Source organism: Ovis aries, chromosome 1 (genome assembly GCF_016772045.2).
Source record: "Ovis aries strain OAR_USU_Benz2616 breed Rambouillet chromosome 1, ARS-UI_Ramb_v3.0, whole genome shotgun sequence".
In the NCBI taxonomy this organism is placed as follows: Eukaryota; Metazoa; Chordata; class Mammalia; order Artiodactyla; family Bovidae; genus Ovis; species Ovis aries.
Genome location: NC_056054.1, coordinates 41,898,762 through 41,922,715, shown reverse-complemented (window position 1 = coordinate 41,922,715; position 23,954 = coordinate 41,898,762). Strand labels below are relative to the sequence as shown.

Below are 23,954 nucleotides of genomic sequence, written 5' to 3'. Positions count from 1 at the left end.
CCCCATGGATGGCAGCCCACCAGGCTCCCCTGTCCCTGGGATTCTCCAGGCAAGAACACTGGAGTGGGTTGCCATTTCCTTCTCCAATGCATGAAAGTGAAAAGTGAAAGTGAAGTCGCTCAGTCGTGTCCGACTCCTAGTGATCCCATGGACTGCAGCCTACTAGGCTCCTCTGCAGTGGGATTTTCCAGGCAAGAGCAGGCAGGTTCTTTACCATTAGCGCCACCTGGGAAGCCCCCTTTCCTTTGTAATTCCCTCCAATTTCTCCTTTGTCATGCTGGCCACAGCCTGTGGTAACAAAATTGATTTTATTAGTATTTGTCCATAAGTGTTGTAACCCTGCTTGACATTTCTTGCTTAATGTGAAAACCAAGTTCTGCTTGTGTTGGGCTTCATTTCCAGTCATCTGACTCAGATCAGCTCTCAGGCCACTGCTGTGTTTCTCAAAGAGCCCTTCACTCGTGCACACACAGTCTATCTCTCAGTCTAGGCTCTGGCTGCTCTGGCAAAAATTGAGAAATGAATCAAGATCATGACTTTCTGAATTTCTTACTTTTTGAGTTACTCCAAGGTAACTCATGGAGCCTCTTGTTTGCTCCTCAAATAGACCCTGTGTCTGACACACCGACATGAACCTCCGGGGGGATGTTCATAATCCAGCAAAGACATGGAAGAAATTCATATTGAGAAATAGGCTTCTTAGGAGAAAGCTTCTTCTGTTTTATCAACCAGTAAAAAGCCATTTCCTCCCTAGAGTGTCCTGGAAGACACGTTTTAGAAGAAATGGATTCCCATGAGTACTAAAAAATATTAATTAAGTCTGTTTCTCACTTAGGCCAACCTATTTCAGACTTGCTGGAAAGCCCTATATTATCTCATCCTATTTCTCCATTCACAGGCTTTTCTTGAAATACAGCTAATTGACTGGTTGAAAATCCCCATGAATCGAGATTGTGGATAGCCAAGGTGAGAGAGACTTTGGGTCTGCAGCAGTCTAGCCTGAAGTCCTCAATGCAATTCTCTAATCATCTTTGTGACACAGTTTGCTGTCATTTCCGATGACCCATGGCCTTGGGGGCTGTTGTTTATAACGTTATATGGGTGATGTTCCTGCTCAAATACATTCATTAATAAATTTTGGAAGAATAAAATTAGCATCAAATATTTCACCTTACACATTGATTTGGCTGCTAAAGTGCTCTATATATGATTTTGTTGTTCAGTTGCTAAGTTGTGTCTGATTCTTTGCAACCCCATGGACTGCAGCATGCCAGGCTTCCCTGTCCTTCACTACCTCCTGGAGATTGCTCAAACTCATGCCCATTGAGTTGGTGATGTCATCTCAATATAATATGCAATATCATATAATACATCATATATGACACATATTATTAAAAATCAAGTCACATTTATACTACTCAGAAGTGCTGGCCATTGAAAGGAATACTTCCCTAATCCTTTTGCAAAGCAAAGATCATTCTGTAAATGGAGTGAACACTTAATAATTTATCCTTTCAGTATCTTCTTACTTTCATGATATACCAGTGATCACTACTGAAATCCATGCAAAAGCAAGGGATGGTTTGGGCAGAAAAACTGGAACATTTATCACAGACACACACACAGACATATTGATTTTCCTCAATTATCTTTTTTTTTCTTTTGAAAACAATTCAGGGGCCTGATATTCTAAGAATTACTTCAACTTTCCATTTTGAATGTATACAGATGACAGAACCTTAGCTCCTGCCTTGTGCTGGAGTGTTATTTTTCAGTTCTATTTTTTGCGCTTTCTGTTCCAGTCCTTACACATCATGTAGAAAAGGCCTGGAATTCATGCCTGCGAAAAGGCAAAATGTGATAAAAATTGAGATGCTCATTAAACTTCGTAGCATCAACATTTTCAACACCCCCAGGAGGATTTACTACATTTTCTCCTTAATGCAGGAGCATATGATTTCCACATTGCTCTATTTTCTGGGTTTTAAATCCTCTATTATTCTACTCTGGCTTTCCTATTTAAAGCACAAAATGTCAACTTTTTAGGTTTAAGTTTTTTTGTTCAAAACCTATAAGAATGACCATAGAGATTTAGATCATGCAGCTATAGAGTATGTTTCAAACTTTTCAATTTTGATGTAATAACTGATTTTTTTAAAAAATAGTAAAAACACACAGTTGAATACTTTTTATAGCCATGGAGATAAAATACTGACTCATTATTAAAATTTAATTTATGAGCTTTTTCCTTAAGATAAAGTCCCCAAACTTTATGTAGTTCTCCTGTTCAGTTTAATTTTTACCTATCTTCCTGCTATGTGAAAATAACCATGCAGAAGCGTCTTAAATGATAAGGTGATGAATAAGGTATAGACAGCCCTTGCCTCCAATAAGCTCCAATGAAGGAGGCATACAAGCCACAAATTGTAGTATATTCTAGAATGGAATTCTTTCCATTGCACACAAAAAAGGGAACAATTACATTGATTCTTTTTTTTTTTTTTTTTTTTTAAACACTGAGGGAAAAGGTATTGCAGACTGAGAGGCTGGATTTGATTTCCCTCATGAATTTACTCAGTTACTGATCAATTTGTAAGAGCAAATGTACCAGTTTAACCAGTTTTTGACAAATAATTTTAAAAATAAATTCCATTTCCTTCATTTAGATTCTTTAAAAATGTTTAAAAAAATGTTTTAAAATGTTTAAAAAATGTTTAAAAAATGTTTTAAATGTTTTAAAATGTTTAAAAAATGTTTTAAAAATGTTTAAAAAAATGTTTTTAAAAGTAAAATAAAGGTTTCCTCTGGCTTTTCTCCGTCACTGTGTTAAACTTGCTTTTTGCACAAAAATATAGTTACCTAAGTCAGCCAGACTCTCACAACAACTGGTTGTTGTTAAATCTGTTTAAATTATTGTGGGTTTCATGTATCTTTTATCTTAGATTTCAATAGAAATGCATAAGGTCAGCATTAGTGCTAATAAATGAAAACCTAATCTCATTATCATCATAAATAATTTTTTAAAGTAGCACCCCAGTTTTCAATTTTTTTTTGTGCTGCAAGCCACTTGTTTTTCATTCCCCTTTAAAGTTTCTACTTAAACACACCTCTTTGTCATATGCTGATAAATATTAAAATAACAGGAAAAATCTGCTTGACTTATTTAAGCTGATAATAAGAACAAAACACAGGATGTGTGTGTCCTCCTTCCTTTTTTGACTGTGGTTAAGCGTTAAGAAGGTTTTGAAACCTATAATTACGTAATAATTGGTATCACTACATTCTTTTCCCAATGAAAAGTCAGGATTTTTGTAGTTTGCCACAAAGACAGACAAAAACAAATTGCCTAAGTATTATTGTCATTTCTTTGGTCCATTGTTTTAAAAGAATTTAGCAAAAGAACTCTCCAGTTGCCAAGCTGTATTGTGCCAATAATCACAACGTGATCTTTCCAACAGTATCTTTGGCTAACGAGCTAATTTATAGAACTTGAAATATCACATATTTTCCTAATGTTTGTCAGTATTCATTATAAGAAAAAGAAAACATAGTTTAAAGATTCAAATTGCTGTCAATAGCATCTTGGGAAATTCGGCTAATAGAAATGGGAGTGACAGTGTCTCACGAGTGGGCCAAGATGATGAAATGATAGGAGTTTCAAAACTACCCGCTTTGATCTCCAAGTATGTAACCCCAGTTATACGTTAAAACACTCTATTTAGTTTCTTTTCATAAAACTTCTAAAGGAAATAGTACATCAGCACATCAAGGTTTTTAAAGTTCATGGATAGATTACCATTTTCTTTAATTTCATGTCTTGGGACTTGACGTTACTTAATATCTTCCTTTTATTCTTGTTCTCAATCTTTTTCTCACAAAATTATTTTTAAGGCATGTACCGTAAATACTTCAGAAGCCAATGAGCCAATGGGACCCCCAGCTTTTGTTCTCTACTTTTAAAAGTTGGACTTGTGTATTATTTCTGTTATATGTATGACCATCACACCAGCAAGAAAACACAGCATCTGAGCAAGAAAGATCATAAGAATAAAGCAAAGGGTAACACAGAAACCTATGAGGCAACATTAGGTGTTAAATGGAAACACAGACGCCTATGAGGCAACATTAAGTGTTAGGTGATCTCAGCATGAGTTCATCTGACTTGTTTCTCCTGTGGTTCTACTCAAGTCCACTGCTCTACTAGTGGGAGAGATTCAAGAGGAAAATCTCCATTTCCCACTTTAAAACAATGGCATCTAGCTGGTTGCATCTTATGCAAGAAGAATCTCATGCTCAGCACATCTCCAAGACAGATGTTCCTTCAATGTGGCCCTTCCTCTCTGCAGCTCTCAGCTCCATGTGAGAAGCATATGCACAGCATTAACAAAACAAGAGGTTAGGTTTCTTTTTTAAAAAAACACCTTTGAGGAACAAAGTTGGATGACCTCCAAGGGAAATGATTTGTGACCTGGAAAAAGCCTTTGGTTTCACACCTGGAAAGGATATAGATTCAAGTGGGATGTATAGTTGACGCTAAGAGGAAAACCACTAACATTCACTGCAGGGCCCTTAGGCCAATGCGGGGGCACCTGGGGCCTTTGAGGTTAGCTCCCCCGGAGTTCACTGGGGCCGGCAAGCTGAGGTCAAGGTTGCACTCTGGCTCTGGTTCCGGGAAGCAGCATGACCACACATCCATCACATTCTGAAATCGGAGGCGTGCATACGATGGGAAAGTTATTTAATGCTGCTTTTCATTTGGTTTCACGTGGACTACAGTAAAGTTCCAGTCTGCCTTTGAAAAAAGTCACCAAGAGATAGATTGGGAGCAAACAAATGCTATTATTCTAGAAAAGGGTCTAGAAAAGAGGTACATTTATTATTTTGAAATATGGAGATAAGTCTGATGACATGGCTTACCTGGCAAGTTGACTCTGGAGACAGATGGCTGACCAGCAGCTGGAGACCTCCTATGGAGAGGGAGAGAAAAGAAGGCCTGAGTCTCTGTAAGAATACCCTTCCCTGCACCCCCTGATCACGGAGGAGTTTTCCAGGTCAGAATGAGCTATCAAATGACATCATGCCATCTCCGGAAGGCAGGCTCCTGTAACTCGGATGATGACTGTGACTCTCACATCCAGATGGCCTGGAATTTCCCTCTACCCAGCCTCCTGGATGCTCCAACACTCCAGGAAGGAAGTCATTTACTCCAGGTCCCTAACCAGTCCTTCTGTTTTAGATTTCCCTGCCCCAGGTGGCCCTTGAAGTTGATACACTTGATCAGAAATGACATCAAATGTAAGAGCAAATCTCAACTCCTTTGGGCAGTGCTTGAAGGAGAGGGACACTTAGACGTGAATCGGTCCAGGTCTCCCATTTTTACACCTTAGAAACCTGAGAGCAGAAGAAGTGAAGTCACTTACCAAAGATCCCTGAGCCATTAGGAACAGTCATCCAGGTGGCTTAATTTACGGAAAGGTCTTTTCATGGTAGAACTGGGCATTTTTCTTGGCCTACTCAAGTTGAGAGTCAGATGAAGCAAGCAGATAAACCCATGCCCCACAATTACAGGGGTTCTTTCTCCTTTTCTTTCTTGTTTTCATTTCTTCTTTATTCATCTTTTATATCACCTGCCCACAAACCCTAATTTTCTTGCCATCCTTCTCATGCTTTGCCAGGCTCTCCAGGATTCCCGGTGAATTGTTGGAAAGCCTCCCAGAAACAGGAATGAGCAGCGGCCCTCAAGCTTTAGGGTGCATAGAATCACCTGGAGAGCTGATTAAGACACACTGCTGAACCTTACTTCTGGGGTTTCTTGTTCAGTCTGCCGGCGTTGGGCATAAGAGTCTGCATTTCTAACTCATTCCAAGTGATACTGATTTGCTGGCCTTGTTGCTGTTGCTGTTCAGTTGTTCAGTCCTGTCTGACTCTTGGCGACCCCATGGACTTCAGCACATCAGGCTTCCCTGTCCTTCACCATCTCCCAGAGTATGTTCAAACTCATGTCCATTGAATTGGTGACACCATCCAACCAACTCATCCTCTGTCGTCCTCTTCTTCTCCTGCCCTCAATCTTTCCCAGCGTCAGGGTCTTTTCCAATGAGTTGGCTCTTCACATATAGTGGCCAAAATAATGGAGCTTCAACTTCAGTCCTTCCAATGAATATTCAGGATTTATTTCCTTTAGCCATGGAATTAAAAGACGCTTACTCCTTGGAAGAAAAGTTATGAGCAACCTAAATAGCATATTCAAAAGCAGAGACATTACTTTGCTGACTAAGGTCCGTCTAGTCAAGACTATGGTTTTTCCAGTAGTCATGTATGGATGTGAGAGTTGGACTGTGAAGAAAGCTGAGCGCCAAAGAATTGATGTTTTTGAACTGTGGTGTTGGAGAAGACTCTTGAGAGTCCCTTGGACTGCAAGGAGATCCAACCAGTCCTTTCTGAAGGAGATCAGCCTTGGGATTTCTTTGGAAGGAATGATGCTAAAGCTGAAACTCCAGTACTTTGGCCACCTCATGTGAAGAGTTGACTCATTGGAAAAGACTCTGATGCTGGGAGGGATTGGGGGCAGAAGGAGAAGGGGACGACAGAGGATGAGATGGCTGGATGGCATCACTGACTCGATGGACGCGAGTCTGAGTGAACTCCGGGAGTTAGTGATGGACAGGGAGGCCTGGCATGCTGTGATTCATGGGGTTGCAAAGAGTCGGACACGACTGAGCGACTGAACTGAACTGAACTGATTTCCTTTAGGATTGACTGGTTTGATCTCCTTGCAGTCCAAGAGACTCTCAAGAGTCTTCTCCAACACCACAGTTCAAAAGCATTAATTCTTTGGTGCTCAGCCTTCTTTATGGTCCACTTCTCACATCCAGACATGACTACAGGAGAAATAATAGCTTTGACTATATGGACTTTTGTTGGCAAAGTGATGTCTCTGTTTTTTAATATGCTGTCTAGGTTTGTCATTATTTTTCTTCCAAGGAGCAAGCACCTTTTAATTTCATGGCTGCAGTCACCATCCTCAGTGATTTTGGAGCCCAAGAAAATAAAGTCTGTCACTGTTTCTATTGTTTCCCATCTATTTCCCATGAAGTGATGGGACTGGATGCCATAGTCTTAGTTCTATGAATGTTGAGTTTTAAGCCAGCTTTTTCATGCTCCTCTTTCACCTTCATCTAAAGGATCTTTAGTTCCTCTTCACCTTTGGCCATTAGGATGATATCATCTGCATATCGGAGGTTGTTGATATTTCTCCTGGCAATCTTGATTCCAGCTTGAGGTTTATCCAGCCTGCCATGTCACATGATGTACTCTGCATATAAGTTGAGTAAGCAGGGTGACAATATACAGCCTTGACATTCTTCTTTCTCAATTTTGAAGCAGTCTGTTGTTCCAAGTCTGATTCTGACTGTTGCTTCTTGGCCTGCATACAGGTTTCTCAGGAGGTAAGGTGGTCTGGTATTCTCATCTCTGTAAGAATTTCCAGTTTGTTGTGATCCACACAGTCAAAGGCTTTAGTGTAGTCAATGAAGCAGAGGTAGATGTTTTTCTGGAATTCTCTTGCATTTTTCTATGATCCAGCAGATGTTGGCAATTCATTCCTCTGCCTTTTCTAAATCAAGTTTTTACATCTGGAAGTTCTTGGTTCACATATTGTTGAAGCTTAGCTTGAAGGATTTTGAGCATTACTTTGCTAGTATGTGAAATGAGTGCACTTGTAAGGCAGTTTGAACATTCTTTGGCATTGCCTTTCTTTGGGATTGGAATGAAAACTGACCTTTCCCTTGCAATTCCAAGGGACTCTCCAGAGACTTCAGCACCACAATTCGAAAGCACCAATTCCTCAGTGCTCAGCCTTTTTTTATGTCCCAAGTCTCACACTCATACATGACTGCTGGAAAAACGATAGCTTTGACTATGCATATGTCACGCGCGCGCGCACACACACACACACACACACACACACACATTTGGTCTTTGGCTCAATTCTTGGCACAGAGCTCCTAAAATCCTAAGAGTTTCCTAAGTGAGGAGAGGAAATCAGTCAATTAAACAAGTCAATCCCAGAGGAAATCAACCCTGAATATTCATTGGAAGGACTAAGGGCAGGAAGAGAAGGGGACAACAGAAGATGAGATGGTTGAATGGCATCACCGACTCAATAGACATGAGTTTGCACAAACTCCTGGAGATAGTGAAAGACAGGGGATGGAGTGCTGCAGTCCATGGGAGTACAAAGAGCTGGACACAACTTATCAAATGAACAACAACAAAGTGAGAAAAGCCATCTTTGCTATGTGTTTTTTGACATATTAATGAAGTGATCTTTGGACCAGCAACTAGGTAACCTAAGGAGGAGGATAGGGGCCAGACTACCCAATCATGCGATTAGAAGGTTTGAACTTTCGGCCCACCTGGAACCTCTGGGGAGGGGAGAGAGGCCAGAAATTGAGTTCAACCATCAGTGGCCAATAATTTAATCAATCATACATCTGTATGAAGCTTTCATAAAAACTCAAAAAGCCTGCGTTGGTGAACATCATTCAGAAAGATGATGCACTCAGAGAGCTTGGAAGCTTTGCCATCCTCTCCTCCCTCCCCCTACCCCTCAAGCCCGGAACCTCCTCTATCTGGCTATTCCTGAGTCATATCCATTTACAACAAAGCTGTGCTCTAGTAAGTAAAATGTTTCCCTAGGCTCTGTGGGCTCTTCTAGTAAGTTCATTGAACTCAAGGAAGGGGTCATGGGAACTTCCAACCTATAGCCTGTGGGTCAGATACCTACAAGAACCAATGGGGTCTGAAGTGTGTATGTGTGTGTGCGTGCGTGTGTACTGGGGGGAGAGTCTCATAGGACTGGGCCCTTAACCTGTGGGGTCTGACACTATCTCCAAGTAAATCATGTTAGAACTTTATTGACTTATAGGACACCCAGCTGGTGCTTGGATGTGTGGGGAAGAAAAAAAGACCTGGTATCCAGAATCACACCTTCAAATGCCACCTTCTCCAAAGAATGTGGTTATAGGGGAGGAAAACTTGCTACCCCAAATGTCTCTTAGCATGTGAATGATTTCAAGCTGGAAAGGTCCCAAAGACTGAGCTTTCCCTTCACTGACTAAAGGAATGTCAATAGAGGAACAGAGCTATCACAATCCATAAGAGTAGTGTGAACTAGGTATGTTAGGCAGGGAGGAACCCAGGAAAGTCTGTTTGTCAAAATTCCATTCTATGTGTCACTGTCTGTCTCCATAAGGTCCAGCAAACATTTATTTACCAAACATTTGCTTTTCCATTTCCATGTCAATTGCCTTCCTTCCTTTTTAAGTCCCAACTCCCTACCCCACAATATTCTCTTTTGTCTTTAGCTGAAAATGCTGCTTAAGGGGAGGGTTCCAGCCATTTGTCATCACTCAGTTTTCCTGGGTCTGTTCCATATACACATGTTATTAGACATTTGTTTGACTTTCTCTTGTTAATCTGTCTCATGTCAACTTAATTCTTAGACCAGCTAGGAAAACCTAGAAGAAAAGAGGAAAATTTCTTCCTTCTTGAAAATATCATTCTCTTAGCTAAAAATGACCCTTCCACTAATCTCCCCTGGCACTGTATTTGTACCTTTAGGGTTATTTTGTCATGTTACAACTCATATATGGTCACGGACTATCCCCATGTCTAATCTATGACCCACTAATGGTGGGGTCCAGTTATTATCCCTTCCATTTGCCTTCTGCAGGACCTACCAGCTTGCCTTGTGAAGAGTAGGAACTCCGTAAATACTGGCAAACTATATGATGTGAAAATGATTTGAGAAGCCTCCACCATATGAATGTTTTATCTGGATTCCTTTTCCCATATAGCCTTAGTTCTACATACTCCTCACTGTTCCTCAGACACAGAAAATGCTCGTGTTGCTGTGTCTTTTGAATCCGTTTTGCTCAGTTGACCACTATTCTCTTCCGCTTTAAGTGGCAAACTCCTTCACATGTTCTAGGACTGCACTCCAGCTTCACCTCTTCAGAGAAATCTTCCCTCCTCTGACTGGTCATTGCGTTACTTGTACTTTTCTATGCTTGTCTCACCCTAGTGCTGCTCTTAACTGCACTGCAATTCCCATTTACCTGTGAGAAATTTAAGCAAAGACTGAATCTCATTCCCCTTTGTAACCTTGGAATTAGCAAAATATTTGATACAATATAGGTAGCTGATAGGTGTTGATTAGATTAATAATATATTTTAAGTATTTTTATTTTACTTATTTTCCTGAGTTCCAAAGAAAATGTCTGCAAAAAGAGACACAGAAATGAGACCCTAAATATTGGAAATCTCTGCTTCCTTAATAGTACAGCGCCTGATTCTTCCAATAACTTCTTAAAAACTACACAATTTAAATAATTTAAATTCCTTTGTCCTAGCAGTTATTTTGAAAATATAACTTTTATTTACAGCTATTAATTCAGCTAAGCATCTCTCTGTGTAAGCTTCAGAAAAGCAAGGACTACCTGGATCAGGAAGATCCCCTGGAGAAGGAAATGGCACCCCACTCCAGTATTCTTGCCTGGGAAATCCCATGGACAGAGGAACCTGGAGGGCTACAGTCTATGGGGTCTTAGTGACTAAACAACAACAACATTTATAAAGGTTTGTCACTTTTCTCAAGATCCAGTACAAAGAAGAAGCTCAATACATTTTAAATGAACGAATGATGTCTGGTGGGTGCAGTATTGCTTGTGGGGCATGAGAGTGCCAGAAGAAAATGGCCACTGTGAGTCCAAAGGTCCCTAACTTATGGAATAATCATAAGTTCTATGCCTGGGTTGTAAAGGTGGTGATATTAATAGGGAGGATAATATGGCCACAGCAGTTAATACTTTCCAGCCCTGAATAGCACAGTGGAAAAAGAGCTGGACTATGAATAAGAAGACAGGAATTCTAATCCTGGTTCTGGCACCTTCTAACTATATAGCCCTGGGCAACTCACTGAAATTCTCAGTTTCTTCCTCACTTGGGGAGAATAGGCAGCAAGTAACATTTACTGCTAATTTACAATGTGCCAGCTCCTGTGTGAGAGGTTTTACATATATTTCCTCCCTCACTCTGAGGAAATTTGGCTAGGTTCTTTCCAGCTCTGAATGCTCAAGATTTTATTATTCTCAGCTAATTTAAGTCCCATGCCAAAGGACACAAAGCAATGAAAGACACTTCAGATATATACTGAAAAAAAAAATTCAGTGACTATTAATTCTTTTTCAAAGATTTCATATAATGTTGATTTAATTACACTTTGGAAGAATGTTAATACAGTGATGTAACATGATCTCCTGGGAGCCACCAGTGATACTAGTGATGTTACTGACAGAGCTGGATGATGAGGGACACCTCTTTGCTCCAGCTATATTCCCTGGCTATCAGACTGCTGAATGGTAAGCATTCTCATTCACATGTGATTTCTCTAGCAGTCTGTTTAAAGCCAGTAAATGCTTTAGGGATGCTTATCTGAATAAACTCTAAATGAAAGCCTTAGTTTCAAAATTCCTGGGACAAAGGAAATATAGGTTTCAATTTGAAGCCAAGAAATACAAGCCCAATCAAGCAGCCCTCAATAAAACATTTCATGGAAGTGCAAGGAAATCACCTCAACAGGAACTCTGAGATTTTTTACACTTTGGGTGGTAAAGCTCAGACAATGGACTGCTTTTATACTAAGCAAAGAGCCAAAAGATAAAGGAAATCTTGATGTGTGAACAGTATAGTTCTATGTGGGAGTTCCTTTTCATATTAAAAAGAAAACACACACACTACCCACATGTCCTATGAAAACCATTCTAGGATATAATTATTACTTAAATTATTACATTCAAGTCAAGGAATGGCTCTCAGGAACCCAAGCCAAACATCCCAGAAAGCAACTTCCGAGTTCCACGAACCTTGCTGTTTCAGTTGTTGAGATCAGTGAATATCAGGGTTGGGGTGGGAAGGACAATCCTCTTAGTCTGGTGGATACATTCCTAATAGATATTTTTGTCTTCAGTTGTCTTTATTTGTTTGATGGTATCCACTGGGAATAGAATCAAGTGCATTAAGTGGACCCTCAGTTTTCCAACCTGCCCCTGCCAGGCTGCCCCAGTGTTCACTTCTGAGCCTGAGCTAGACTGAAGCATTCTCAGCTCCCTTTGGTGAAGCTCTACTGATGGACATGTTGATTGGTGTTGATTTTAAGGAAGTACTTGAACTTAATAGGAGGATCAACTCTGCACAAATATGGGTATGAATTTGGGAATGACCATTAGTTATATTCACTGGAAGGACTGATGCTGAAGCTAAAGCTACAATTCTTTGGCCACCTGATGCAAAGAGCCAATTCACTGGAAAAGACCCTGATGCTGGGAAAGATTGAGGGCAGGAGGAGAAAGGAATGACAGAAGATGGCTGGTTGGATGACATCACCAACTCAATGGACATGAGTTTGAGTAAGCTCCGGGAGATGGTGAAAGACAGGGAACCCTAGTGTGCTGCAGTCTGTGGGGTCGCAAAGAGTCGGACACAACTGAGCAACTGAACAACAATGACACCAAATTAGATGCAACTTTCTTACTGCTGGGGATCTATTATGTTTGCTGAGTGTGCTTTGGACCAGAGGAGACACAAAGCGCCATGATTTGGAGGGCAGTGCTCAGCCTGAGTCCTCGGTCCTCAGCTCTGGATGAGCTCTCTGTATGGCAGCTGTGGTCCTAGGGCACTCTGTGTATAGCAACTCTGCATCTGTATGTGGTTCAAAACCCCAAGGCTATGGAAAAATCTGATTCCCCAGAAACTACTTCAGCTGACAGCCTGTAACCATCAGTGCGTGTGTGCACGCTTAGGTGCTCAGTCGTGTCTGACTCTTTGGGACCCCGTGGGCTGTAACCCACCAGGCTCTTCTGTTCATGGGATTCTCCAAGCAAGAATACTGGAGTGGATTGCCATGCCCTCCTTCAGGGGATCTTCCTGACCCAAGGATTGAACCCTTGTCTCCTGAGTCTCCTGCATTAGCTGGCTGATTCTTTACCATTAATGCCACCTAATCAATGGCAATCCACTCCAGTGTTCTTGCCTGGAGAATTCCAGGGATGGGGGATCCTGATGGGCTGCTGTCTATGGGGTCACACACAGTCAGACATGACTGAAGTGACTTAGCAGCAGCAGCAATCAGCAGGGTTAGAAGGAATTCCCTGATACTTTCACAGAAGAAAGACCTCCAAGCCCATGCTAAGAAAACAGTAACTGAAAACAGTCCATCATATCACTCCCCACACCTCTTCTCTCTGGAGCTGTGCAGTGTAGTGCTTTGGGGTCCTGCTATGCTAAATAAGCCTTTGGAATGTACCCTTATTCACCCCTTCTTCCTCAATTCCCACCTCCATCATCTTGGTTCAGGGTTTCACTCTTCACATTTTAATTCTTGAAACCCTTTCCTAGCTCATGTCTCTGACTCAGGCTCTCTGACCTTCAGCTATTCCGTAAGTTCTTAAGTGACTCTGTTCCAAAACCTTCAGAGATTTCACCCCATAATGCAGAAGACTGAATAGTAGTAAATGTGAAAGTGTAGTAAATGGAAAGATGTGAGATAATAAAATATATATATTTTATCATCTCTATATATGTATAGGTCTCTGCCCTGCTTCCTGATACAGAGCTCCCCAAACTCCTGTTAATTTCCTAAGAAAGAAGAGCACTGGGAGCATCGTTTGTTCTGAAGAGGTGACTCTGCGTCCTGGGTGACTCCTGGGTGGGAGCTGGTCACCTGAAATACCGAGCCATGAATAGAAGCTTAGAATTTTCAGCCATATCCCTCATCCTCCGGAAAGGAGAGAAGGTCTGGGAACAGAGTTAATAATTGATCATGACTATGTGAAGAAACCTCCATCAAATCCTAATAATACAGGTATCAGAGAGCTTCCAAGCTGGCAAACACATCCACACCAGGAGGGTGATACACCGCAGCTCCATGAGGATGGACCCGCCCAGGCTCGGCCCTGTGTGTCTTTTCATCAGGCTGTTCACCTGTATCCTCTATCACACCCTGTAATAACCTGGTAAACATTCGTAAGTGTTTCCTTAGATTCTGTGAGCAGCTCAGGCAAATTAATGAGACCTGGGGGAGGGGCGGGTTAGAATAAATTAGATACAGGTTGAAATAGAATAGACACAGATTCATTAGAATCTATAGCTGGCGCAATCAGAAGCATAGATGATAATCTGAGCCTGTGACTGGTGTCTGAAAGGTGGGGAGGAAGGCAGTGTGCAATCTCGTGGGACTGAGCCCTAACCTGTGGGATCTGATGCTATCTCCATATAGAGAGTGTTGGGGTTGAACTAAACTGTCAGACATCCAGCTGGTGTCCAACATTTGCTTGTAATTGTAGGGGAAAATATCTCCATGGATTGGTGACCAGACGGGTCAGAAATGAAGTGTTTTGTGTGGATAGTAAAGAAGACTCATAGGAAGACAAAACCCACATGGGAAGAACTAAGTTTCTCACTACATAGGAAGGAAAAAACTGAGTTTTCCTTACAGAAGAGCACTGCAAGAATTAGGACGCCAGGTTTCAAGACTGGTTTGGCATGTCTCCAGAAGTGAGCTGTTTTTGCACTAATCATTTGATTTCCCTGAGCTCTGGTTCCTTGTCCATTGAGCAGAGGCAACATGCCTGTCACATCACAAATCTTATTTATGGTGATGATAATTAGGATGATGGACATGAAAACTCCAAAGTGTCACACTATTTCTGGCTTCAGCAAGAGAAATATAACCATCACTTACAATAATTCACATTTATTGAGCACTTACCATGGGCTATAAGTTGTTATAAACACTTTACAAATATCAACAAATTTCATTCTCAGAACAACCCTGTTTACAGACTGGGAAACTGAGCTCCAGAGAGGTGAAATAATTTCCCCAAGTCACATAATTTTCAATAGGTAGAATTGAGTTAGGAAGTGATAAATAAGGCCCCAGAAGCCATATTCTATAAAGAAAAAAAGTGGGGAAACAGAAAGGATCACTTTTGAAAAAGTAACTTTCTAAATGTTTCTCTAAAAATTATTAATTCAGAGAATTAATGATGAATACTTATGGAGCAAACACTATTTGTCAGGTGTTCTGCTAATTCTTAGAGAGTCAAGGAAAAGTAAATGTAATTTTCAAGGGTCCTAACAAGACACACAGTCTAGTAGCAGTGGTGGCAAAGATCCATACATGATTTGCAGAGTGTTCTGGGGCCACTGAAGGATGCTCAGCCAGGCTTGACAGGGTCAGGGGAAGCATCCTGGTGAGGGTGATACAGAAGTGTGTTAGAAAGGACAAGCAAGATTCAGTGGAACAATCAATGGAAGGTGGAGAGAGACACTTTAGGAAGTGAGAACAGTAAGTCCATGATTAGGATATAGAATAGAACATGCAGGGAACAAACACCATGCAGTTGTTGGAACGTGATGTCATGTGGCCAAACTCCTGGTCTGATTGTACACCTCTGTACCTCTGGGAATGTCCCATTAGAATGGGAATCCTGAAAAGGGCAGAGAACTTGTATGTTCTGGTCACTATTATATCACCAGTACCTGGTACAAGGTGGTGCTCAATACATACTTGTTAAGTACAAACAAAAATATGTGGATGAATAGTATCTAAACAAGTACTTGTTGAGGTAACTATTTAATAATAAACACAGAGCACCTCTGCAAATGAGGGCTTTCCTTGTGGGTCAGCTGGTAAAGAATCCGCCTGCAATGCTGGAGATCTGGGTTCTATCCCTGGGTTGGGAAGATCCCCTAGAGAAGGGAAAGGCTATTCACTACAGTATTCTGGCCTGGAGAGTTCCATGGACTGTATAGCCTATGGGGTCGCAAAGAGGTGGAGATGACCTAGCAACTTTCACTCACTTCACCACTGCAAATGAGGTTGGGAAGGCTTCTAGCTTTCCTGTATACTGCATCCAATATAAACTCGATCAACTATCAATCCAACTAGCTTGAATCAGATCGCAAGACACCTTAGGCCAAGCACCTGCTTTCATCTTAATGATTAGACAGTGAACTACTGAAGCTGGAAAGTGACACAGCCACATAGTAATGAAAAAGATGACTATGGTGGCACTCTGGAGAATAATTTAGAGGAAGAGAAACTGATGCTGGGGAAAACTCCATAGAAAGATGCAGGACCATCTCACAGGAAGCCCCAGTGAAAAATGATAGAACAATGAAAGGAAAAGTTAGCTTTCAAAGTAGGGTCTACTCTTAATAACGCCATTCAATAAAAATTTGGATAAAAGCAAAACAGAGGGTTGAAGAATAATTTCAGAAAGACTAGAGAGACAGGATTTCCTACAGGGTAAACACTAGCCTAGAAAAATCAGGAGACTTAGGGTTTTGTCCTGGTGTCTTTAGCCTATGGTGTGGCTGTTAGCAACTTGCTGGATTTCTGAGGGCCTGATTTCACCTTCTGTAAAACAAAGCTGCTGAATCAATGGTCTCAAAGTTCTCCTCTGGCCCTACCATTCCAGGATCACGAGTTCTATGATCTCCTTTTTTTTAAAAAAAAAAATTATTTACTTTTGGTTGTGCTAGGTCTTCCTTGCTGCGCATGACTTTCTCCAGTTGCAGTGAGCAGGGGCTACTCTTCACTGCGATTCTTTCTTGAGGCATGCAGGCTTCTCATTGGGGTGGCTTCTTTTGTTGCACCTTTTGTTCTTTTGTTCTAGGCCCAGAGGCTTCAGTAGTTGTGGCACATGGGCTCGGCAGTTGTTACGAATGGACTTCAGTTGCTCCACAGCACGTAAAATTCTTCCTGGATCAGGGATCGAACTTGTGTCCCCTGCATTGGTAGGCAGACTCTATCCACTGAAACACCAGGGAAGTTTGGTTCTATGACCTTCTGATTTCTGCGATGATTGTTAAATTGCTGGATAGTGAACGACATAGCACTTAGACCCACAGATTGAAATGATTTTGGAGGAGAAAGCTATTGGAGTATGATCAGCTCAAACCTTTCATTTAACAGATAAGGAGACCACAGTTCAGCCATGTTAGTTGAAATGGCCAAGTTTATGTAGCTCGTTAAGGACAGAAGAGAGGATAGCGCTACTCTTACTCATCAAATTGCATGAATCTGTTTATATATTACCAAAACATAGGCAACTTAGACCTGAGTTTTTGTTACTTTTACTCTTAAGATTGAACTTCTGAACTCTTTAATAGCTTAATCCAAAAGAATTTTAATAGAATTTATGGTATTTACTGATGAGTATTCATATATCTTAGATGACACCACCCTTATGGCAGAAAGTGAAGAGGGACTAAAAAGCCTCTTGATGATAGTGAAAGAGGAGAGTGAAAAAGTTGGCTTAAAGCTCAACATTCAGAAAACTAAGATCATGGCATTTAGTCCCATCACTTCATGGGAAATAGATGGGGAAACAGTGGAAACAGTGTCAGACTTTATTTTTGGGGGCTCCAAAATCACTGCAGATGGTGATTGCAGCCATGATATTAAAAGATGCTTACTCCTTGGAAGGAAAGCTATGACCAACCTAGACAGCATATTAAAAAGCAGAGACATTACTTTGCCAACAAAGGTCCATCTAGTCAAGGCTATGGTTTTTCTAGTGGTCATATATGGATGTGAGAGTTGGACTGTGAAGAAAGCTGAGCACCGAAGATTTGGGGCTTTTGAACTGTGGTGTTGGAGAAGACTCCTGAGAGTCCCTTGGACTACAAGGAGATCCAACCAGTCCATTCTAAAGGAGATCAGTCTTGGGTGTTCACTGAAGGACTGATGCTCAAGCTGAAACTCCAATACTTTGGCCACCTCTTAGGAAGAGTTGACTCATTTGAAAAGACCCTGATGCTGGGAGGGGTTGGGGGCAGGAGGAGAAGGCGACGATAGAGGATGAAATGGCTGGATGGCATCTCAGACTCAATGGACATGAGTTTGTGTAAACTCCGGGAGTTGGTGATGGACAGGGAGGCCTGGCGTGCTGCGATTCATGAGGTTGCAAAGAGTCAGACATGACTGAGCAATTGAACTGAACTGATTCATATTTTCAAGCAGTAAATACAAAACGAAAAAGGAAAAAAAAAAAACCTCATCCTTTCATTTGTTAAACTCTTGTCTACTAAGTGTTAAAGATACAAAGATTAATAAGATCTGGACTAATTTCTAACATCTTCAGTTCAGTCACTCAGTCTTGTCCAACTCTTTGCAACCCCCTGAACCACAGCACACCAGGCCTCCCTGTCCATCACCAACTCCCAGAGTTTACTCAAACTCATGTCCATAGAGTCAGAGATGCCACCCAGCCATCTCATCCTTTGTCGTCCCCTTCTCCTCCTGCCCTCAATCCTTCCCAGCATCAGAGTCTTTCCAATGAGTCAACTCTTTGCATCAGGTGGCTGAAGTATTGGAGTTTCAGCTTCACCATCAGTCCTTCCAATGAATATTCAGGACTGCTTTCCTTTAGGATGGACTGGTTGGGTCTCCTTGCAGTCCAAGGGACTTTCAAAAGTCTTCTCCAACACCATAGTTCAAAAGCATCAATTCTTTGGCACTCAGCTTTCTTTATAATCCAACTCTCACATCCATACATGACTATTGGAAAAAACATAGCATTTGGAAAAACTATACCCTTGACTAGATGGACCTTTGTTGACAAAGTAACGTCTCTGCTTTTCAATATGCTGTCTAGGTTGGTCATAACTTTCCTTCCAAGGAGTAAGCATCTTTTAACTTCATGGCCGCAATCACCATCTGCATTTTGGAGCCCAGAAAAATAAAGTCAGCCACTGTTTCTACTGTTTCCCCATCTATTTGCCATGAAGTGATACCAGTTCTAAAATACTATGGTGATCCATCCCACTTTCAAATGTTACCATGTATCCTAACCTAGCTCGGAGGACGAATGTCCATTCATTAGTGTTAAGTTGTGTGTCTGTGTGTGTTAGTGCTATGCAGTGTTTCACCTTTTGGAAGGGATTCACAACTTCACAAATGTGTGTGCTTACTTATTGGATGTTCCATGAAGGTTTGTCAGCAGAGTGAAGTTGTTTCTCACACTTCGCAAGCTGGCAAGGACCTAAAAGGAGAATATTTCCACAGTTAGGAGTGGTTAGGAACAAAAGGAGAGGGCTAGGTAGGTTCACAGACCACTCTTAGAAACTATACCCAGGGGCAGAGTGAGAATGAGCCAGGCCAGCATGATACATACCTGGGCAAAAGGTGTTACAATCAAGTCATCGCCATGTCTGGTGAAAAGAGAGAAAAAAAATACTTTAATATGTATTTGCATTATAACTATGACACATAAACTGTCATGAAACTTCTTCAGTGTTAGCAGCACAAATGTTAGACAAGTCATTCTACCTGGATATAAGGCAGGACTGATTTAGGCAGAGATGGGAATTTCAGGAACTTGAAAGAAAAAAAAAAAAAAACCCACCAGGTTCATAGCTCCTAGATTTACAGTGGCTACACATAAAAACACTTGTAAGTAAGTTTATATCTTCAGGGTATATTCTCATTAAATAGCAGATCTGGAGAACTGTAATTCAAAGAGATTTGTGGATTTTGGTTACCAGAGCCAGGAAATTCAAAGGGAGGGCTGCTCACAGGCATACACAGAGCTGGAAAAAATGGCCTAACAGTCTGGATAAAGGTTAACTTTGGATTTCCTGGCTTTTGTTGATTTGAACCACAGCCTTAATGCCATTTAAACACAGATTTCTGTCTGGGAATCCCATTACTTTTGTTTTTAATATAACTTTTTTCTTAAAGTACCCAAGGAAAAGCTTTTAAGGGAGTGTAAGGATTGAACCTATTATCATATCATTGTCTCTCACGTTGTCCCAAAGATTTGATTGAGCTGAGCCACATAAATTTTGTATTTGGGAATATGCAGAAATGTGTTTTCAGGAGAAATGTGTTTTCTCTCTGGTACAGGCCTTGATAAATCTTCTTAAATCCATATAGCAAGATCTCCATTAAAACCATTAGAGGACACACTGGCCTGAGCTGTAGACACACAATCGGGCCGATTTGCTATCAGAGTGTGAATCATAAATTGCGCAGAAGGTAGTGGACAATGAGTTTCCTTCACTGTCTGATCATCTGCTTTGTATCATCGATCACTGCACAAATATGGCACTTATTCGCTAGCTATGGGAGTGCAACCAATGGTTATTAAGCACCTGCCCAGCACCAGGCATCAGGTGAGGCCTTGGGATCGAGGCTTGGATAACACCTGTATCCTTGGGGACCTCTTCTCTAGTGTGAGTTTTTATTTTAGGGCTTCATTTAGTACAATATTTTCCTTTCTGCTGTGGTCTTTAGCTAGAAGTCCCCCTTCAATGTCATCCAGGAAACTTTCTGTGCATTTGCTTTGTACAGTGACGATAAAAAGAACACTGACAAGACTAAGCACTCTTTGAGTGATTACCATCTGTCAGGCCCTCCATGAAACCTCGCTTAACTCTTGTAAGGAGACTTGAAGCAGCTAATCTTAGGCCTATTTTATAGATAATATCAATGCTCAGAGTAGGTAAACCATTGCTTAACCAGCACATAGCTAATAAGTGGAAGAACTAAAACTATTGGATTTCCAAAATCTGTGCTTTTAACCATTCTGTTTTCCTATTTTTTGATGGCCCTGCATGGTTAAATTCATGGTTGACAGAGTTCATGATCCCCTAAAATTAAAACAGGAGACAAAAAAAAAAAATCCAAAACACTGCAGTAGATAGTATAAATCATATAAATATAGAATGAGAATACAAACAATTGATACTTAATGAATGTACAAAGGAGAACTGATAATTACGGATCAGACAAGGTAGGAAAGGCTTGATTGAACAGGTGGTATTCAAGATGAATTTGCAAGTATTGGCTTTAAAAGGTAGGGATGGTAGATGCTTCTAATGAGAGCAATACAAGAATAGAGGTCCTGAAATGGGAAAATACTGGACCTGGAGATGCTTGGTGGTTGTTTGGACAGAGCTGAGTACATGACAGACATTTGCAGAGGACAATACTTGAAGGTCCCCCACACTCATATTATGGACATTGTGAACAACGGTTGTGGAATAGGTGCTTAACTCTGCAGAAGAGATGAGGTTTGCGGTGAGATAGGCGAACAGAAAAGCGCTTTAGAAAGCAAAATGCTATGGGCATGAGAGATAGACAGGAGCGAGGACAGAGCCGAGAAGGGCGGTTGGAAGGACGTTGCTGTCACCCAGATGAGAAGACTTTGGTGAGGCAGAGGAAGAAACAAGCAAAGACAACTGGAAGAGCCCCTGAACATGTTGCCAAGGACTTGGCATTAGTTGGATAGGGTTCATAAAGAAACACTATTTTCATTTTTAGAACAGGTTTCTGGGAAAATAGCGAAGTCATGAGTAGAAACGAAAAAGTGAGGAGGAGCTGGAGGAGGCGTGTCACTTCCTCACACGTTGAGTTTTAAGATACTCATCGATATCCTGGTGGAAACAGCAAGTGGGAAGACTAAAATACGGGGATTAGAGCTAGAGGTTTAGGACTTACTTACAACAGTGGGGACCGCTGAAGCAATGGCAGAGAGTGGCTTCGTGGATGGGAGTATATAGAGAGATCCGAAGGAAGAACCTCAGGGTTCTTAGAGAGGAGAGAAAACGAGAGACAGTAAGAGTGAAGAGACATGCAGTTGTAATAAGTGCAGGGTGGTGAGATGTTACAAGAATTGCCCCTTCCCAAGTGTTTTTTGGGGGGATGAACTTCAGATGGGTGAAATAACCTACTATTTGTTCAGATTTCTGCTGTGAAGTTCACATTGTTCAGAAGACATCCGGGTGAGTTGGGAATACGGTGATAGTGTTAGACTTAAGTAGATCAACTATGGGTCCTGGATTTCTGGAATCTAAATTCCTAACAAAAGTTAAATAATGAGCAAATTTCACACAGAAATAGTGCCAAAAGCTGATATACTGTTGCATGAATAGGGAGCTACTAAAACTCTACAAACTAATGATTAAAGGGAGGTTAAAAAATTCAAAGACAGTGAGAGGGTGTGAAGCCTGGGCCAACGTGGGCTCAGCTGGTGTGGAGCTCAGGCATGGGCCCACAGCAGGTAGCCCAAGCTCAACATTCAGAGAACTAAGATCATGGCATCTGATCCCATCACTTCATGGCAAATAGATGTGGAAAGAATGGAAACAGTGACAGACTTTATTTTTTTGAGCTCCGAAATCACCGCAGATGGTGACTGCAGCCATGAAATTAAAAGACACTTGCTTTTTGGAAGAAAAGTTATGATCAACCTAGACAGCATATTAAAAAGCAGAGACAATACTTTGCTAACAAAGGTAAGTCTAGCCAAAGCTACGATTTTTCCAGTAGTCATGTATGGTTGTGAGAGTAAGACTATAAAGAAAACTGAGTGCCTAAGAATTGATACTTTTGAACTGTGTTGTTGGAGAAGACTCTTGAGAGTCCCTTGGACTGCAAGGAGACCCAACCAGTCTATCCTAAGGGGGATCAGTCCTGAATATTCATTGGAAGGACTGATGGTGAAGCTGAACCTCCAATACTTTGGCCACCTGATGCAAAGAACTGACTCATTTGAAAAGACCCTGATGCTGGGAAAGATTGAGGGCAGAAGGAGAAGGGGACAACAGAGGATGAGATGGCTGGATGGCATCACCAACTCAATGGACATGAGTCTGAGTCAACTCCAGGAGTTGGTGATGAACAGGGAGGCCTGGTGTGCTGCAGTCCATGGGATCGCAAAGAGTTGGACATGACTGAGCGGCTCAACTGAAATGAACTGAACTAAAAAAATTCAGAGAGGGCCCCATGTCAAAATCAGTTTATTATTACAGAACTTCTGAAATTTATGACAGTAGAACATTCAGAGGCAAGGGATGAATTTTCAGATCCTGAGCACTGGGTCTCAGAATTTGAACTGTAAAAGCTAATGTTGTATGTAAGACAGTAACTGCTATAGAAACGATCAGATAATCTGTAGATAAGAAAACAAAAAAAACCCCCTTCTATTGGAGTACAGCCAGATAATTTATAAAACTAGTCCAAATGTTTAAAATCATAATTTGATATATGGATAAGAAAAGGGCATGAATATAACAAAATACTTGATTGGTTATAGAAACTGATGCAGTTGTTAGTTGCCCAAACCACTAGAGAGGGCAATATCCCACAGGAACAATACCAGATATTCAGAACCATGGCATGAGCGCCATCTAGCGACAAACCCAGCACATTACATTTCTGTAGGCTAAATGGAGCCGAGTACTCTGAGGGTCTTAATAGGCTTCCCAGGTGGCTCAGTGATACAGAATCTGCCTGCAGATGCTGGAGGCTTGGGTTTGATTCCTGGGTCAGGGAGATGCCCATTTCCTGGAAGGAAATGGCAACCCACTCCAGTATTCTTGCCTGGAAGATCCCATGGACAGAGGAGCCTGGCAGGCTATAGTCCATGGTGTTTGGGACACAGCTTAGCAACTAAACAGCTCTGTGAGTCTTGAGTGTGGATCTGCTTTCAACAATGAAACACTTTTATAGAAAGCAAAAATGCTTCTTCCTACTGCTACAGTCTGGATTTTATCAGTTTCACCTTTCTCTGTTTCCTATCTACATGCAGAATTTTACTTGTACTTTTTTTTGTAACATTGATTTTAGGCTGTCTTAGAGAAACAGACTATACTGTAGTGAAGAGTACAGCTTTTGCAGCCAGATGGCTTTTGGTTTGCTTCTCAGCTGCACTATTACACACTGTGGGCCTTTAGGCAACCACTCTATGCCTCTCACAACATGTTGTGAGATTTAAATGCGTTATTACGTATGTACCACTCTTACAACAGTGCTTGGCACATAAAAGCACTTTTGCTATCTGTTACAGTTACTCTCATTAGGAGTAGGTATCATCATTATT

The 23,954-nt window shown here is 41.2% G+C and overlaps 1 protein-coding gene across 4 annotated transcripts in view; it reads right to left on the bottom strand.

The window, feature by feature from the left end:
• PDE4B (phosphodiesterase 4B) overlaps positions 1-23,954 on the bottom strand; it is a 664,998-nt gene that overhangs the window by 120,890 nt on the left and 520,154 nt on the right. For all 4 annotated transcript variants that reach the window (XM_042249316.1, XM_060410676.1, XM_042249321.2 and 1 more), the window contains 3 exons: positions 19,245-19,281; positions 19,042-19,112; positions 4,918-4,967 (listed from right to left, as the gene is read on the bottom strand). In XM_042249316.1, coding sequence (XP_042105250.1) covers positions 4,918-4,967; positions 19,042-19,112; positions 19,245-19,281 — 158 coding nt within the window. The remainder of the gene's footprint in view (positions 1-4,917; positions 4,968-19,041; positions 19,113-19,244; positions 19,282-23,954) is intronic.